Here is a 17,881-nt window from a genome sequence, read left to right as displayed (position 1 = left end):
GGGCGGCGGCAGCGCTGAATCCCGCCCGGGCAGCACTGCCCCTGCAGCACTGCCCCTGCCTCTGCCCCTGCAGCACTGCCCCTGCCTCTGCCCACCTCCTGCGGCCAGGGCACGGAATGAAGCTTCCCGCCTCCGGGAGCGGCCTGGGCTCCCACTGGCGCACACCCTCTGCGTACATTTCTTCTCTTGACACAAACGCTGAGCCGGACCACGTCCAGATGAGAAGCATGAGTTCTTCGGCATCTTCCACGAGATCTGGCACTCCCTCCACGCTTACTTCTCCCTCATTTGATCTCCAGAGATACTAACAGAGCAGGTCTTTGGCTGCTGCCTATAAGCTCCTTGGAAAATGCCTGTTGCTATGTCCTATCACCTTCTGTAAGCACTTTTCAACCCATTTTAGGAGTGACTTTGTTTTCGTCTCCAATGTGGAATACAATCTTGATCGGTTAAGGAGAGAGAAGACCTATGGAATATGTTGGATGGCAGACCAGGGGAAGAAATAATTAATCTATAGTCTAGTCCCAGACTGAACTATGAGTGTAACCTCAGGTGTTTCACTAAAATACCTCAAAAACCAGTTTGCCATACAAGCCAACAGCTGACTTGGTACCTAACAATGGAGCAGTCAGCCATAAAGGATGCAATCATACACCTGCTGGCTCCAGTGTGTGTGCTTTGCTTTTGCAGTGGAAGGAGGAGGAAACAAGAGATCCCTACTGATTTCCCCATGCTACTCATGAATCTTATTTTCACGAAGTTTTAATTGTATTTGTTCCTTAAATGCCTAAACAAAAAGATGTCATAAAATTTTCAGCTTAGCTATCAGACAGACAGATATAGTGGTTGAAATCCTGTCCCTGCTGACAAAGCAAAACTTGACCCAAAGTCCAGATTTCAGATATTTTTCTTAGCTCAGGAAAAATTGATCTTGCCTGTAGTTTCTCTTTTTATTTTACACCGACTTTTAGCTAGTTTTTTAAACTGCATTATTTATGTAAGGTCTTAATGACAAAAGAACCAAATATTTGTTTGTGGGCTTTTTAATTGTTTGATAAATAATATATTACTTCACCCAATATGTCCAACAGAAAAACCTGATTGTTAAGTAGAAAGAACAGCCTGAGAGATTAATGTAATTTTAGCTGTGAGACAAATTCTAGGTTGGAAAGCTAAATTTGCCTTTGCCTTGAACCATTGTAATATGCAGCAGCAGGTTATGATACGTCATTGAGTGAGGGCTGACTTAAAGTAATGTTTGGCGTACTCTCCATCCCATAAAACACTCTCTAGGTTAATAACACATATCAGTTTTGCTAAAATCAGAGAATGAGATGATTCTCTCTATTTAGTCCAGAAGGAAAAACATTGTTGTTTTGGAGGCGGAGACAGGGAGATATTATCTTGCATTCATTGTGACTGCAAGGCACAAGCTTATCACTACAGTGACAACAGTAAAGGAGAAACAGGTCAGGATATCAGACCTTCAAGACTGTGAAATATGTTGAGACAAAGCACCAGAATGATGGTGGCACAAGAACTCATATCTGCAGGAACAAATATGCTGTGATTTCAACCCTGTGCTTAATGCTGCTGCTGTGGACAAGCAGAAACAATGGCATGAGATCTCCATTTCTCCATTTATCTCCATTTCAATAGTGGAAATATTAGAATAACAAAGCAGCTAGAGGTAGCAAAGCCCAATTATGGCTCAGATTTTAGATAACATTCAGTATTTAGATGCTGGATAAGAAATGTTCATTCATTATACACTCTCTTCTCACAGCTATTTCTATTTCCATTGCTGGCTATTGCTCACTCTTGGGTTTATTTCTCCTAGTGATTATTTTAATTTAAAAAAGGTATTTCTTGAATTTTTTTAAACTAAATAAATAAAAGAATAAGAATATTTTCATCAAAAATATTTATTTTTGAATGAAAAATCTTTTTATAAAAATAACCAGATATTTATCTTGATAACCATATTTCACCAGTATTTAGCTTGATGGCCACAGTCTCTGGCAAAAATTAGTTAATGCTCTCTAGTTATCCTTAGAATTTCAAAATTGATATAACATCTGATTGTATAATTTGTGTCTGAAAGATATGCTGTTTACTCAATAGAAATTGTCCAGAGAAAAACCAGAATCATTTGCTAATGAATGTCTCATATTTTATTTATCTTCTCCACACAAAAAGTACTGCTAAGTTAAAGTTGTGGTTAAAAGAAATTCCTAGAAATGTTGGAACATTTTAATTCTGGAGATCTATGTGAAAATATGAAAAGATAAAAAAGAGAATCAAGATATGCTTTCTCTTACAAAGACAAAATTAAGGCCAGAATCTCCCTTTCTAACACAGCACAGAACACCTCCAAAAACTGCCATTGACCTTTAGTGATGTTCTTGCCTCAGAACTAACTCAGCTAACACAATGTATCCCCCTGGCATTAAGGTAGCAGCAAGAAGAATACAAATTGTGTCAGCAGGTGTTATTCGCCCCCTCTTTAGAAAGATGTTAATTAGGATTTGTCCATGAGCATCGATATTTTGGTTCTTTCTTTTCCGGCCCAGGTTAGGAGTACTGAACCCTTTTCCTCTCTGTTTGTCTCACAGGGATCTGGGGAACACACCTGACAAGGCATAAAAATTTTCCTGGCCTTCCACAGTGACCCATGAACTTCTATGTTTGAAAAGGATACAGACTCCCCTCTTATGCTGTCCAAGTTTTCTTAAAAACCCTTTGCTTTCTACATTTTTTCTCCTTCTTTAAGGATAAGCTAAAAATACATCTTCTGAAATAAAAATATATCTTTCCCAAATTTGGGCATAATAGACATCTTTCAACTGTGGGCTGAGATATTTTATGTCTCAAATAAATGATTACTGATAATTATTTTGCAGCTGGGTTGCAATACTAGTTTTTAACTTTATGATTATTTATTTGCTTATAACTAAACAAAAGAAAAGCTTAGAGGACTTTTTAAATTCTGTTTCCCCGTATCTGTAATGCTTTAATTCAGCAGGTGTTTGTTAAATCATTTCAAATTATATAGAAAAAATATATATCTTGTTCAACACTCTTTATCAATTCTGCATTTTCCATGGTTGAAGAGCAAAAATAGTCTTCTTATGGTAAAGGAAGTGCAATAGCTATGAAATCAAATCCTGCTGTGCTTTCCACAGTTATTTGAGTTTTATTTTTCTTAGAAGAGATGAAGAAAAATAATTTCTTAAAATAACATTGATATAATAGCTTTACTTAAAAATGAAGCTTACACATACAAATACTGAAAATCCTATTATTTTATTTGATATTTAAACATTCTGTCCGTTTAGATATTTTTCTTTATTCTTTTTTAATTAAAAAACAGTATTCTCCTTTTTCTCTTTAAATAGAAAACTTTAATATCCAAATGAATGCAAATCCCTTTCTCTCACTTAACAGCATTGAAAACTAGGAGGAATCGCAACAATGTCAAGTAAAACAGCTGTTGGGGAAGGCTAAAGCATAAAGTGATTGAGCACTTCATAAGACTATAGTTGCCATGACAGATAATACATTGCATGACATTAGGTCAAAGAAAAACCTAGAAAAAATATTTACAAAAGGTAATCAAATAATACCTGGTCAATTAATAATTGGCTTTATAGAAACATTTGAATACATGAGACTGTCTTCTTCCTATGCCAAAAAATTTTTAATAAAAAAGTCCTCCCTCTCATCTTACCTATTCTTTTGAAAAATCTGGACTGAAATGCAAGAATAGTGCCACAAGGAAATTGTATCTCAGGTTCTCATAATTAGCCTCTTTCTAACCAATAGACCACATTCTTCTAGAAGACTAAGTCTCCACTGATGCACCAAGTTCATCCTTTAAGAAGAAAAGTACAATACATAGTACTAAGCTCCAGGCCAGAGAGATTATCCTGTAAATAGCTATATAGATCTAGAATTGATTGTATCTTTAGTTATAAATGGCATTTGAGAGAGAAGTCATGAAAATGAAAGACAATTAATGTTTCCTACGTTAAAGATTTTCAGAGATCTTCTGGAGTAACATGTACACATTATGGACTAAAATGAGCTACCAAAGTTACAATGTCCAGTCCTTCAGAGGTGCTGACACTTGTTATTCCTATTGGCCTGAGCAGGAAATTTGAGCCTATAGCACCTTTGAGCATCACATAAGTTTTATTTAAATGGTTACTTTTTAGGCACTCAAATCTGAAAAAAAAAAAAGGCTGTTTAAGTGTAATCTTATGAAAATATGTGACTTTCAGCACTTTGCATTCACATCTCAAAGCAGGTCTGTACTTAGAAAAGTAATGTGGACTCTGCCCAAATCAGTGTGAAGTTAAAGTTCCATAATAAACATAGAACTTACTACAAGTGGATTTGCAGAAAAAGAAGTGCAAAGTAATGCCAGAATATCACTAGTGCATAAGTAAGCATTCTTTGTACATAAATCAATCATTTATAGAAAGAGGATATAAATAAATGATGTTTGAGCTTTCTTTCAAATACTTAGATTTCTTTATATGATACATTTTAGAACATTTCACAGCATCTAAAATATATAAAAATAAATATCTACAATATTTACAAAGTATGATACAATGCAATCTTTAAAAAGAATTGTAAAGACATGTTCTTTAGCTCATACTGAGGTAAGTAGGTTTCTGTAAGACTGAGAAAAAAGAGGATAGGCAGTTATTTTGAAGGAACCCCTTTGTCCAGTTGTAGTCTGTACCACAGCTAAAAGCATGTGACACTCTGTGGCAGTTGTAGTGTATTGAGCCAAAGTCATCCTTGCTGTAACTCCATCGAAGTGAGTTTAGTTATGCTAGGGACAAATTTATCCCACTCTGCATTCTCTGGTTTGACAGTGTCTTCTGCAGAAACCCTCATGGCTTCATCTATGTTTGAAGTCATGCTCATCCCGGGTATGTGGAGATGCAGCTCTGCTGACTTCAATGGGCTGAGCATAGCTGGGATATCTGTAGATAAAATAAAGATTTTAAGATCATTTCACTGCTTGTATCAGGTGGCTGGCTAACTGAGTCTCTGATTATCTCTCTATGAACACTATGCAGGTGATTATCTATTAATAAAAAGGTCTTCCAGAAAATGTTTCAAATTGCATTTGAAAATTTGAAGTGAAAGCTTCTTGACTGAAGACTAAGGACATTTCTAATGTATAAATCTAGATTTTTTAACTTTTCAACATTTTAATGTGTTCTCCTACTTATTATTATGCACTATTAAGTAAATTGCCCTGCGGCTCCTTATCCAGATGCCTCTTTGACCAGCAGAGCACACGGCTTCCTGTTTATAAGTCAGTCATGGAATCATTGATGGTTTGGGTTTGAAGAGACATTTAAAGACCATCAAGTCTAACTCCCCTGCCATGAGCAGAGGACAGAGAGAAGAGAATAAATCAGAAACAAGGGCCAAAACATAATTTACAGCCACACTGTCATATGAGTTTCATATTTGTAACTTTTCTTGTGCTGTACATAAAGGAATGTCAATACGACTGAATTCAGGTGGAAAACCCCATTCCTTCTACATTAAGTGAAAAGTGGCTTCCCAGCTGCTCCTGAACACATGCAATAGCCTACCATGAAAAAGAACAAAAAATTTTGGAAAATAAATTAATATTAATTTCTTATTTGATCAGCCTAAATCCCACCAGAATGCATGCTAAGCAGATAATTTGAAATAGTAAAAGACATTAACAGTAGTTCAATCTCTACACCCAATTTTGATTAAAATATTTGTTATAAAATATACCACAACTTCAGCTAATTAGATGAGACCTGTTAATACACACACTCCAATGATAAGGAAAATAATTTTTATACTCTCAGATTCTTGTTCTTTATTTACATAGGAGTCTAAAGTAGGCATCCAGAGAAAATATTTGTATAAAATATGAATGCTTTGCTCCCTAGCTATCTGCAACACGACTTGAAATAAACGTGAGAAATTTTCTTCCCTCATTATATAATCAAAGTTATGGCATATTCTATAAAATATTTATTTTAATTTTCTTTTCTTACAGTCAGTTCTTAATTTTAAACACCCTTCTCTCTTTGTGCTCAGATCCCAATATTGATGGATGCAGAATTAGAATTTACTGCTATGGGATCAAAAGGCATAGGGACCAGTATACTAACAGTGGCTAATAGATGCAGTACCATTTGATGGAATTGTGTTTATGTTGGTCAATACAACGTGTTCTGAAAGTTTTGAAACGTTATCAAAATTGCTGATCTGGGTGGTCAAGGATTTCCGACTCTCTGTACTGGCACGACCTCTGTTGAACCGTTCGTCATGGTGGCTGCGAATGCCAAAGATGCAACAGGAAAATGCTGCTTTAAATTCTTCTCTAAATTTCCCTGTCAACCACAAAAATGACTCATGAAAAAATTGTACTATAAATTGCATTTCATCAAACTTCATATATTCGGATATAAAGGAGTTATCTAAAGCAAAATTAATGCGAACCACCCAGATGCTCTTCTAATGCAAAAGCAGAAAATCAGTTTAATCATCTTGGAGAAAGACAGAAAAAAGACAACCTTTCTAAGAAGACATGTGAGGTGTGATGTGAAGACAGAATTATTCTTGGCTAGACAGAATGGACAAACTAGAATGACTAATAAAACCACCTCATAGATAGTCTGCTGATTATTTACATATGTAACAAAAAATAATCGAGCAAATATAGGCTTGAATGATTGAATCCTTACTTGATATGTGAAATGAGAGAGAATAGCTAATTTGTGTTTTATCATTAATAGATTTTTAAAGAAGATTCACAATGTTTGACAATCCCATGCTTTTGGGGCTCAGAGGAAATTGTTCAGATCATTCTCATACTACACACCACAAAAAAAAAACTACAGTGGGCCAATATGTAGTGAGTATCAATAGAGTTTTGCCTCCCTGTATTTAGCTGCAATACTACCAGGTCAGGTCCTCATTCTGCTCTCCAAGCCAAATGACACAAATACAAACTAGAGAAATCTATACTAGTAAGTAAACAGCATCCTGGCTGGTTTTTGAAAATGACCCTACTTGGCACAGTCTGGCCATGCAGGTGCTGTTAAAGACTCACAGCCTCCAAATCCCAATACTTGGATATAACATGTCTGCTGGGGTCAGCCCTCGGACTGTGCTACCTGCCAGAGAGCATCCAGGAGTGTTTAGAGAAATGGTAATTGTTTCAGATCAAAGTCATGCCAGGAACTTCTCTGCCACATTAATGTCACACTCTAGCACTTGGACTCAGGCCCTGGCACACTCCAGGTTACTTATTGGTAGCAGCCTGAGGGTAATGGGATACTTCAGGCAACTTCTTCTAGGAAGAGGATCTAGCTCCCACTGGAGGAGCTGAGCTGAAGTTACATGGTCATTAATTTTTGTTATGGTTCATTACATTCAAATTATACATTAAACTTGAATTCTAGGTAATGGTAACTTACCACTGAGGAAGTTATAAATAATAGGATTGGCAGCACTGTTTGCGTATACAAGCCAGTGTGAGAATGTGAACCAGGCATATACAGTTTCTCTGTCATCAGCATGATTAAACATCCCCAAAACCCTGCAGAAAGAGAAAAGCAAACCTGAAAGATGACAAAATTATAATTCATTTAAAAAGATTTTACAACTTGTAGCCTGATATTATCTCTGATGACCTATTTGCAGTACCACAAAAAGGCTGATTCAGCAGTGCTCTTTTACTTGAGAGAAAGAAATCCTCTCCCCAGCCCTCAGCCTCCTGTCTTGGTGGTTTGGCACAGCTGAGACTTTACCATGGTGAAGATGCACAAGTTTTCTGCCAAGTAACTAAAGTCATCTGGTGTCACATAAGCCAAGAAAAGACAGGAAAAGTTGCTTTTGATGTACTTATATCACTGATCTTCCTGGCTCTAGGCCCACTCTCCAAGACACTCTCTAGGCCACTCTCCAAATATCTCTGGAATTGAAAAGGCACTGAACTGGCCCCAAACCTGAGGCTACTGTAGCAGTTTCTGCCCTCCAGAGAAATCTGCATTTCCCAGACTCTTTACGCATTATTTCTGACATTGAAATGAAAATGTTGTTGAGGCTGTTGTTGAGGCAGCCTGTGTATTTCCTCTGTTTCACATTGTAGGTGGCATGAAACATCTTCTGGAAATAGTTTTCTCTCTAAATTTTCAACAAAGGGACTTGAGAATGAAAAGTATTTAAAATAGGCCTCAGGGAAGGGTCAGAATTGAGTGGGATGAATTTAAACCTTCAAATTATCCGTTAAAAATGAAAATGTTCCAATAAAACTCCAATTTAAAAAAGCACTAAATAACATGCTTATTATTTTTAGGATATTCAAATCTTATGTTATTTGCCATTATTTATTGGTGTTCCAGAGGGCTCATGAGGTGTAACTTTACCAAAGCCTCAGTCTGTCAGGCACTGTACAAAAACCAAGAGTGTACACAATTACATACGAAATGCACAGAGAGAAAAAGATAAAAAGTTAAAATACAGCTTCATAGGACCAATGGAAGGGTTAGTCTAAGGTCTTAAAACTGTACATGAGTAGCTTAGGTTTGAACTCAGCATTTCCCAGTCCTTGGAGCCAAGCCACAACATTGCACTCTGCTGCTGACCTTCAGCTGCTGCTTTAGGTGACTGCACTTCCATGGGGGCACTTAGAGCAAACAAGCTGCAATCCCACATAAATGATGAGGTTTAATGAGGAGATAGGTTAGATCATTTTCATGAGGAAGATCTTGTTAATAAAGGTTCCTCAATCTGACTTCTAGTTTAAGTACTATGGATAGGTTATGTATATATATACATATATATGTTATATATAATATTTTCTTGCAATGGTATGCTTATTTTCCACTTCTTTATCATGCAATAAGTAAGCTTACCCTTCAAAACTATCTGTCAGAATAAAAGGAATCTTTTAACAGAGAATTCTGGTTTTAGAAAGCTTTAACAAGTGTTTATATTTTGAGATAAGCTTTACCTTTTCAAGACATTAAGGATGCTAATTGGTAGGTAGCAAAGTGCAAAAACCAGAAGGACGACCATTAGCATACGTGCTGTTTTCCTTCTTGCACGAATCTGTTTTATTTCAGCTGCCACAGCACTAATCTTTGACTTTGTTGATTGTCCCAGCCCTCGGGGCTGTGCTGAAGGCTGCTGAGGCTTCCATTTCTTCTGAACAACAGAAGAAGTTCCTGGGATCTAAGGCAAACAAAATAAGGGGCATTTTAAGAAACATTTTAGAAAACCAATTTTGTCTGCAGATATAACAAGACAAACAGACACCTTGACATACACAGTGTAAGCTCAGGGATAAAAAGGATTTTTAAATTAATTTAATTCATGTAGCTGCAGGAAACAAGCTGAATTTCAGATACACAAGAGGGACTGCATAAAAAATTGTATTTTATACACAGATATCAACTGATGTCTTCAAGTTTTCTTTACTTCCCACATGCCTTGCCTTGCCTACATCTTCAGACTATCAAAATTACCAACCCTATTGCTGCAATTACATTGCTTTAAAGTTCTACATTAAATGTTTTGTTGTATAGCAGAGTAGTTTTCCCCATTAACATGCTGCTAATATATAATATCAAACAGTTTTTCAGTACTGGAAAACAAGGATTTAAAGCCTGCATAGCTTTAAGTGCCATAAAACTTCCACACATGCAACATATATGACAGTGAAGTAGCTAAAGAAATAATCACAGCTGAAGTGTGGATCTCTCTGCAAAGTTCTTCTAAACTAAGGGAAATCATGGAAAAGTGCCAAGACACAGGAAGAATTAGATTAGTCAAAGACATGCAATGAGTTGCATGTAGGACCATGCTATCAAAAAAATGTTTTTTTGTTTTCTCTGCCCTCACATAAGACAAACCAAGTAAAACAATTTTGCTTCAGTTCTTCTAAATTATGTCCTGCCTGCAGCAAAATGTGAAAGACTGCAGATGTCAAGGACTTTCTCAGAGAACTCTATTACAATTACATTTATAATATTTTCATTGTCACGTGGTGTGAAAACCTTTTGGCGAGAAATACAGTTTTATTTATGTGTAGTACAACTGTGTGTAGGGTGACTAATATCTTGAGAAATATTTCAACTTCAAAAGTATTCGAAAAGTTCATTGTCTGTTGTAACTTTTTTTTATTTTACCAGGGCTTATCCGGACAAACTGCCAAGAAAATTATGAAAATTTTGTATTTATTTAAGAAAGATAAAAAGATAAAAGATAAAGATAAGATAAAATAAACATAAGATAAAATAAACATAAGATAAAAAGCATGCACATTCAGAATTGTTCTAGAAAACCTACTATGTTGGGGTTTTGTGGGGTTGGTTGAGGGTTTTTTTGTTGGTTTTGGTCTATTTATTTATTTGTTGGCTGGGGTGGGAGCTGTGTGTGAATATCTTCAGACAAGCCCTTAGTTCAGCATTTATGTACGCACCAAACACTATTGGAACATTTTGGCAAAGTTGCCATGTAATGAGCAGGAAATCCTGCACTGAAGCAAAATTGGGGATAATTTGTAACATGTAGTTTTTACTAATGTATCCATGGATTTAAAACAACTCAGCCCCTTGCACTTCTACTGTGGATTCCCACTCACACAGCTGAAATCAGAAATTACCAGCTTGACAATTGCACATCAGTACTGCTGCAGGGGATTTGCCCTACTTGGCTGTGGGGTGTAGCAGAGAAGTGGCAGAATGAGAGGAAATGGTCTCAGGTTAAGCCAGGGGAGGTTTAGACTGGATATAAGAAAAAATCTCTTCACAGAAAGGGGAGCCAAGCCTTGGAACAAGCTTCTAGACAAGTGGTTAACTCACCACTCCTGGAGATATTTAAAAGATAAGCAGAGGTGGCACTTTGGGACATGGTTTAGTGGTGGACTTGGCAGTGATATGGTTGTCATGGTTGAATTCAATGGTTGTTATTGTTGAATTCAATGTCCTTAGGGGCCTTTTTCAAGATAAATGTTTCTATGATTCTGTGATTCTGTATGTACAAGTGTACACAAGTGTACACACGGGAGCATAGAGCATATATTTGCTTGTTGGTAATTAATCAGTCAGAGAGATAATTTTGAAGCATTTGCGTAATTCCAACATTTTATGAAAAGCCTATTAGCTGTGAATAAACAAGTACTAAAATTTAGAGTTTTGCTTTCTTATGCACCTTTTCCCTACCCCCTCAGATAGTTATCAAGAGGCTTATAACCAAAGAAAATCTCTTAAATGTAGTATCAACTTGCAAAGATTGGGACGGTATATTTCAACTACCAAAAAGAAAATTAATAAAGTTCCTAATTATGAATTCAAATGTGCTTTAGTGTCAATGCATTCAGACATGAGGAAATTGAAGCATACTAGGAACTTGATATTACAAATTGTGTATCAACATTTTCATCATATTCAGTTCATTCAGTTCTGTTTGTACAGAAGCCATTTTTAATCTACTTAAAATCCACACAAGAACATAGACTTCTAAATTACTACCTCCTTACTAATAATTAAAATTAATTACTCAAAATTTATAGTATTTTTTGCATGATTGTACTTGTCTTTATAAAAGTGAGTTGTTAATTCAAAGATCTGCTTGATTTATACAATCAGGAATTTTAAGAGCTATTACACAAAGTATGGCAATGATAACTTGTAATTCAGTCTTCTCTTTTTCATTTGAAAATTTGCATGCACAACACATTACATTTTGAAAAATAACCTTTAGAAAAAATGTAGGGCATAGAAAGCATCTACTGTTAGTTGTGTTTTTTCTATCATGTACATCTGAAAGGATCACTGTACCTTGCAATAAGATCACCACATTTAACTGAATTTCTGGTAAACAGCATGATTTTTTATTGAAACTGTTACCATAGAACACATTTAGAGCACTTCATTAATTTGTGCTACATGACTGATTACAGCACACCTGCTGCACCTAGAAAAGTGCCTGATGCCTGCAGCCAAGTCATAGCTGATAGTAGATGCGCAGTGGTTTTAATTTCACTTAGTGCAGCCTCTTATACTTAGTGCTATCATCTAGGCCAGGCACAGAGACAGCTGTAATTTGGCACCACTGGTAGCACTAAGCCTGTAGTAGAATTTCTCTTTTTGCCACTGAAAAACAAAGGATCATCCTAACCTTGCCAGTGTGCAAGATGAATAGGGAGAAGAAACCTGAAGAACAAATAGACCAGCTAAAACGTCTTGGGAGTGGGGTGGGGGAACCCAAAAAAAAAAAAAATGGTTTTCAGTCATTCAACTTCTGCTTTGCATCTGAGCCAGCAATTTCAATTCAGCAATATGTGTAGGTTAAGAACAACAGCTTTGCATTAATTTAGTTAATGCAGAGCTTGAGAGGGTAGGCAGATTGTAAAGAAGAGAAAGTTGAGAAGGATTATGGTGATAAAGTTATTGGGTGATACAGGACAGATTCAGCAAGGCAGAGCATATTAGAACTATGTTTAGACTGAACTTAAAACTAAGCAAGAAATCCTTTGCTCTGGAGAAGAGTCCCCTCAAACTGTAAAGGTTAAATTTAACCTCCAAGCCATCTTGTTATTAAATCTTATCAACCTAAGAAATTAAAAGCAAAAATAATAATTTAAAGCTGACAAGCAGGATAAACAGCAATTCTGGTTTAACCTAATCTGATTAGAAGTGACAAAAATTGCTCTTATGACTTATGGACAATATCAAAAGCCTTAAAATGGATTTGGTATTTCCTGTATATGCGTTACTTATGAGAGATATATTCTGTCAGTATAAGATTTGATTTTTAATTTTATCACATACATATTTAGAAATACAAAGTCTATTCGTGATTTCTCCGATGAATCATTATGAAGTACATGAAAAATGTTCCTGATGGGGCAGGTATTATCCCCTGCCCAGGACAGCCTCAGAATTGGATGGTATCAAACATGCTAGTGAGAGAGGTGATTCATGCCCATATGTTGATAGAAACATGAACTATGTTAGAGCCACTTGAGATGGAATATCTTGCATTATTTCTTCAACAGGATGAGTATTTTGTCCTTTTCAGAATGACAGGGCAGCTGGTGGTGGACTACAGCTATAGATAAATCCTAGACAAAGCAGAAGACATCAGAGAGCACCATAGACTGGTGCATGACAAATTACAGTTCACACACACAAAATAGTTTTTTAAAGATTCCTGAAAAAACATACATCATTTTGCCACCTAAATTCAAATGTTCTTTGTTTGTTTGTCTGCTTGGTGTGTTTTTTTGTTTGTTTTGTTTAGTGTTCTTGTTTTCCTTCCTGCATTTTTATTTGAATCTTGAAATAAAAGATGTTCACTGTAGAAATTGTGTCAATTATTTGTCATCAATTCACATCAAATGTAATTGGTAACAGCCAGCTTCACATCAGGAAATTCCAGTCTCCCAGTACTGATAGTGGGACCTTCTAGTTTGCATTTTGTTCAGATTGGACCTGCCATCAACCTGAGTAAGAAAAATAAAAATAAAACTAACAAAATGAGAAAGTCAATCTTAAATTTTGACTGCTACAGGAGATTTTGGCAGTATAAATAAGGTCATCTAAGGTATTTTGGCAAGCATTTCAGATACAGTGAGAGAGATTTTCCTTCTATCTATAATCAATTTTTCTGAAGCCTTTTGCTTGCTTTCTCTCTAAGAGAAAGCCCTTCACAGACATGTGAAAGCTGTTTACTTTCTGACTGCCTTCATTTTTCATTACATCTCAATGCCTCTCCAAGGTGGCTGTATACCTGCATGGATGGAAAAATCAAATTCCTAAGTGACAAAATGGAGTGTATAAAGGAAGAGGTTGTACCTGGGAAACTGCACAAAGCTGCAAGAGCAATTAAACAGAGGCAGTGCTGAGTGCCTTACCTGGCGACACCACAGCTTCCGGAATATTTGCAAATAGGCCAACACCATGAGACACAGTGGTGCCATGTATGTCACCAGAAAAAAGCATGTGTGATACATCTTGGGGTAAACCTCAGCTGGAAAGAGAATTCAAATAGGAAAGGTGCATTTAAATATACATACATTTCAAAATCACCTTAAGAAAAATTATTCATATAGATATGCATGTATTTTTTAACATAACAGGAAGATGTACCAAATAATATTATGGTCAAGATTGTTTTTTTAATCCCTTCTATATACATTCTATCAGAAACATGCTTTTTATCTCAAGGATCTCCTATATCACATTACTGATTTCTTATCATATTATTACTTTACATATGGATTGTGAAGTTTTACTTTTTGTTAAAATAGTGATGGATTAATTTTGTTATCTAAAAATGAAATATTAACTATAAGTGAAAAATTTTGCTATCTAAAAATAGGTAAATAATCATCCAACCTATCTCATCCTTGACGTATTGAAAGGTTGTGTAAGTGTCATTAGTTTTAATTCTGCAAAGGCTACTACGTATCCCTGAGTAAACTGCACAATCCCTCACCTACAAAGACTGCAACTGCAAACTACAGCACACAGGACACTGATGGGAGGAGAGACACACATTTCATAAATCACTCGTTGGTGGCAGAATATATCTGATTAAGATGCAGTAATTAATTATTATGATTAAATTTTAAAAATAGAATCAGTACATTTAAGTGCTTTAAACCTAGGAAATCTCCAAGATGGTTTTAAACTCAGATTTAACAATAATGAGTTTGGTAGTGTTGTGTTCTAATTTCCCGTGTATCTCTTTTCAAAAGACAACTTATGAATGTTATTTGCTTAAACATCTTAGAAGTGCTGTGCCTGTATTGAGTTTTAAGAATGTTACATCTTAAGCTCCATCAGTAGTTTACACCAGAATGTGCAGTGCCTGAAAACCTGTCTTCTATTTTGTAACATTAAATGTAGTTTGCTATTGCCAATTGTTGGTATTAATTACAACTTAACATCTGTGGATGGCCTCAGAAAAGGAATGAACATTTGGACAGTAACAACACATAGCAGAAGAGAAACTGCACCCCATGAACAGTTAAATTGCAGGGTAATACTAAGCGTTGCATCTTGGATAAAGAAGGAAATTTTATTTTAATTTCCAGAATTTCCAAATGTTTCAGGATGATAAGATCTGCAAGTGAAATTCTGTGTTGATTGCTTTTTACATTAAAAAAAAAAAGAAAAAAGGGGGGAAAAAGAAAAGAAAAAAAAAGAATTGCATGAGATCAAAACTTTGGTGCATCAAAATTATTTTCTGCCTGTTAAAGTGACTGACACTGTGGACCCTATCAAAGAAGAGCATGTCAGGAGAATTTCAGAGCTTGTTCAGGCAAAGATATACAAGGACTTGCCCCACAACTCTCATAGCAGAGAAGAGAACACCATAATGTAAATTCCAGGCTCACTCTCAAATGCAGACTCAGGTAATCTTACACTTGCCATTAGACCTGAAAAGTGCCTGCTGGTACACCCAGAAAATCTTCAGTATCAAGGAGATAGAAACCTGCTACAGCAAAATCCAGACAATGTTCATTCCCAGCAAAGGTAATAGAGATGCTGCCACTAACATTTGATAGTTTTGATAGATCAGGGTTCAAAAAATTCAGAGGAGTAGTATTTGACTTCTTACTTGCTCTAAGGTCCTGTAGCAAACCAGCTTACCAGCTCCTAACTAGCAGCTGCAGCTACTAACTCTTGTCAATGTCCCTGGTGGAGCCAGACCATTTGGGGCAGGTTTTTTATAATTGGCATTAACCTGAGATTATATGTTGATTGATGATCTCAAACTTGCTTTTGCATTCCAGAAAAGGCAGCCTCACAGCAGCCCTGCTAGCTAGGGAAGTATTGATATGCGTGCTCCACAGGTGGAAAGATTAGGGAGCAACTGGAGTAACGCGACTTACTGGGATCACAGGAGGTCAGAACTGAAAGCGCATTCTTTCTGCTCAGGAGGAGGTGCCACCTGCCTCATCAGTGCTCTGCCGGCAGCCGGGCCCCTTTCAGGTGGAAGGACGGTACATATTTAAAAGGCCATCTGGAGTTTATGACTTCCAATTTAGCATTCCAAGTAAAGTAAAACATTAAATGAGCCTAGCTATCTACAAAGAACTGAGGACCAGGTTGAAGGAAGATCCTAACACTTGCCTTTGAAGATTAGCCACCTGGAAAGTGCCAGCTGCTAAACATCAAAGGAAACCTGTCCCTCCTCCACCCAGGGCAAAGCCCTTTGCAGAATGTTTCCCTAAGAAACATGACTCTGTTTAGCTTCTCAAGCCAAAGAAAAGCTTTAAAGCTGTTTGACAATCCCAGCAGCAAGAAGAAGGAGGGCTGGCTAAAGATACTATTCATTTATCAAATGAGTTCCAGGCTCCTTGAATGCAAACATCAATCAGTCTGTGCTCCTGCCTTACTGGGACAGCTGAAACTCTTACTGCCAAGTAGAGGAGGAGAAAAGGGTCCTTGCCTCCTATGGTTACATAATGGACTTCAGGACAGGGGGAGATTGTTCTTAGCTGGAGTAACCACCTCTTTAAGAATGAAACAATGACTCTCATGCCTCTGGCTGCTATTCTATTGAAAAGAGAGAATAAAACATAAAGCAAACAGGTGGTCACAGGGGTTGGACTGGATTCAGATCAGCCTTCCTACTCAGCTTCATTCATACACTGTAATTACCCCACCCGATAAAGGATCAGTATGCTAAAATGAGCTTTCATCTGTCTACTTCAGGGGTTACTAAACACATTTTAAATTTTTCTAAAGCTTCCCTCTCCACATGGTCTTCGAGTCCCAGCCTGAAATTGGTAGATTGAAACTGCAGCTTCTGGATTTTTGCCAGAATTTTACTATATTTGTGTAAATATATATATACATACATGTATACATATACATATGTAATCAAATTGAAATAAACGCTCAAAACATTTTTATATGTCTAGCAAATGAAATAGTCCCTTTAGCCATAGTGCTTAACAAAATTGGTACTCCTGACAGCTTCCTTAAGAATAAGGAAAATCAAGTTTGCTGAGCATTAGTAGAGTTCCCAGGTTCCCTACTCTCAGGAAGATACCCATGAGGTTCTGGAGTTACCAACGCAGAGAAGCAATGCAATTAAAAGTGTACATTTTTAAAATAAAGCTTAATAATCAGGGATGTTAGGAAGTGGGCGCCTATAGGACAAAAAAATCAAACACATGATGTAGTGCTTCCAAGCTAAGTTCCTATGTCAGAGTACTTAGGGCTAGCTAATACTAAAATTACATCTTAAAACTGAACATATTGTGCTTGAGTTATCAACTTACAATAACACCCAGCACAATTTTAGTTTTGAAATAGTCTAACTTCCTTCTACATTAAAATATGCCAAGAGTTTTTCATTAAATTCTGAACATTTTGATAAACAGGATGTATAAATCTTCTTGTAGTATTGCAATTTCCAGCTATTTGTTTTCCAGAATTAAGACAATGTGGGTTTGTACTATTGTATGAATAGTCCAAGAGGAAAAGGAACACTAAGTCTTCCCTTTGTTTCCACTCAGCCATGCAGTTTTGGGAAAGAATTATCTCCATATTCTTTTTATCATTTGCAAAGGGCTTGGCTAACGCACTTTGGCTAACACTCTCCTCTTGAACAGCTCTAAGACAATGTATTTAGCTGACTTGGACACATGGTGAACTCATTTTAATATACATTTCTTTTATTTTGGCACTTTATCATCAAATTCAGCGCAGCAATTACAGACTATTATAGAGCTGTGGCCAACTCTGGCTCCTTAAGTGAGCCTGCATAGGTCACATGTTGGATCCTTCTGCATTCCCAAATAAAATATTGTTATTAGACAGTACTCAAGATGAAAAAC

General features: G+C 36.5%; 2 protein-coding genes across 2 annotated transcripts in view; both read right to left on the bottom strand.

Annotated features, from left to right (window-relative positions):
• GFRAL (GDNF family receptor alpha like) overlaps window positions 1–243 on the bottom strand; it is a 25,412-nt gene extending 25,169 nt beyond the window's left edge. The window contains exon 1 of the mRNA XM_014309870.2: window positions 96–243. Coding sequence (XP_014165345.1) covers window positions 96–243 — 148 coding nt within the window. The remainder of the gene's footprint in view (window positions 1–95) is intronic.
• A 3,138-nt stretch (window positions 244–3,381) lies between these two features.
• HCRTR2 (hypocretin receptor 2) overlaps window positions 3,382–17,881 on the bottom strand; it is a 33,351-nt gene continuing 18,851 nt past the window's right edge. Inside the window, exons 4-8 of the mRNA XM_005427914.2 lie at window positions 13,940–14,055; window positions 9,032–9,252; window positions 7,494–7,615; window positions 6,204–6,404; window positions 3,382–5,000 (exon numbers count right to left, since the gene is read on the bottom strand). Coding sequence (XP_005427971.1) covers window positions 4,807–5,000; window positions 6,204–6,404; window positions 7,494–7,615; window positions 9,032–9,252; window positions 13,940–14,055 — 854 coding nt within the window. The 3' untranslated portion in view covers window positions 3,382–4,806. The remainder of the gene's footprint in view (window positions 5,001–6,203; window positions 6,405–7,493; window positions 7,616–9,031; window positions 9,253–13,939; window positions 14,056–17,881) is intronic.

The sequence above is a fragment of the Geospiza fortis genome, unplaced genomic scaffold (genome assembly GCF_000277835.1).
Source record: "Geospiza fortis unplaced genomic scaffold, GeoFor_1.0 scaffold603, whole genome shotgun sequence".
NCBI lineage: Eukaryota > Metazoa > Chordata > Aves > Passeriformes > Thraupidae > Geospiza > Geospiza fortis.
This window is presented reverse-complemented; position numbering and strand designations above follow the sequence as displayed.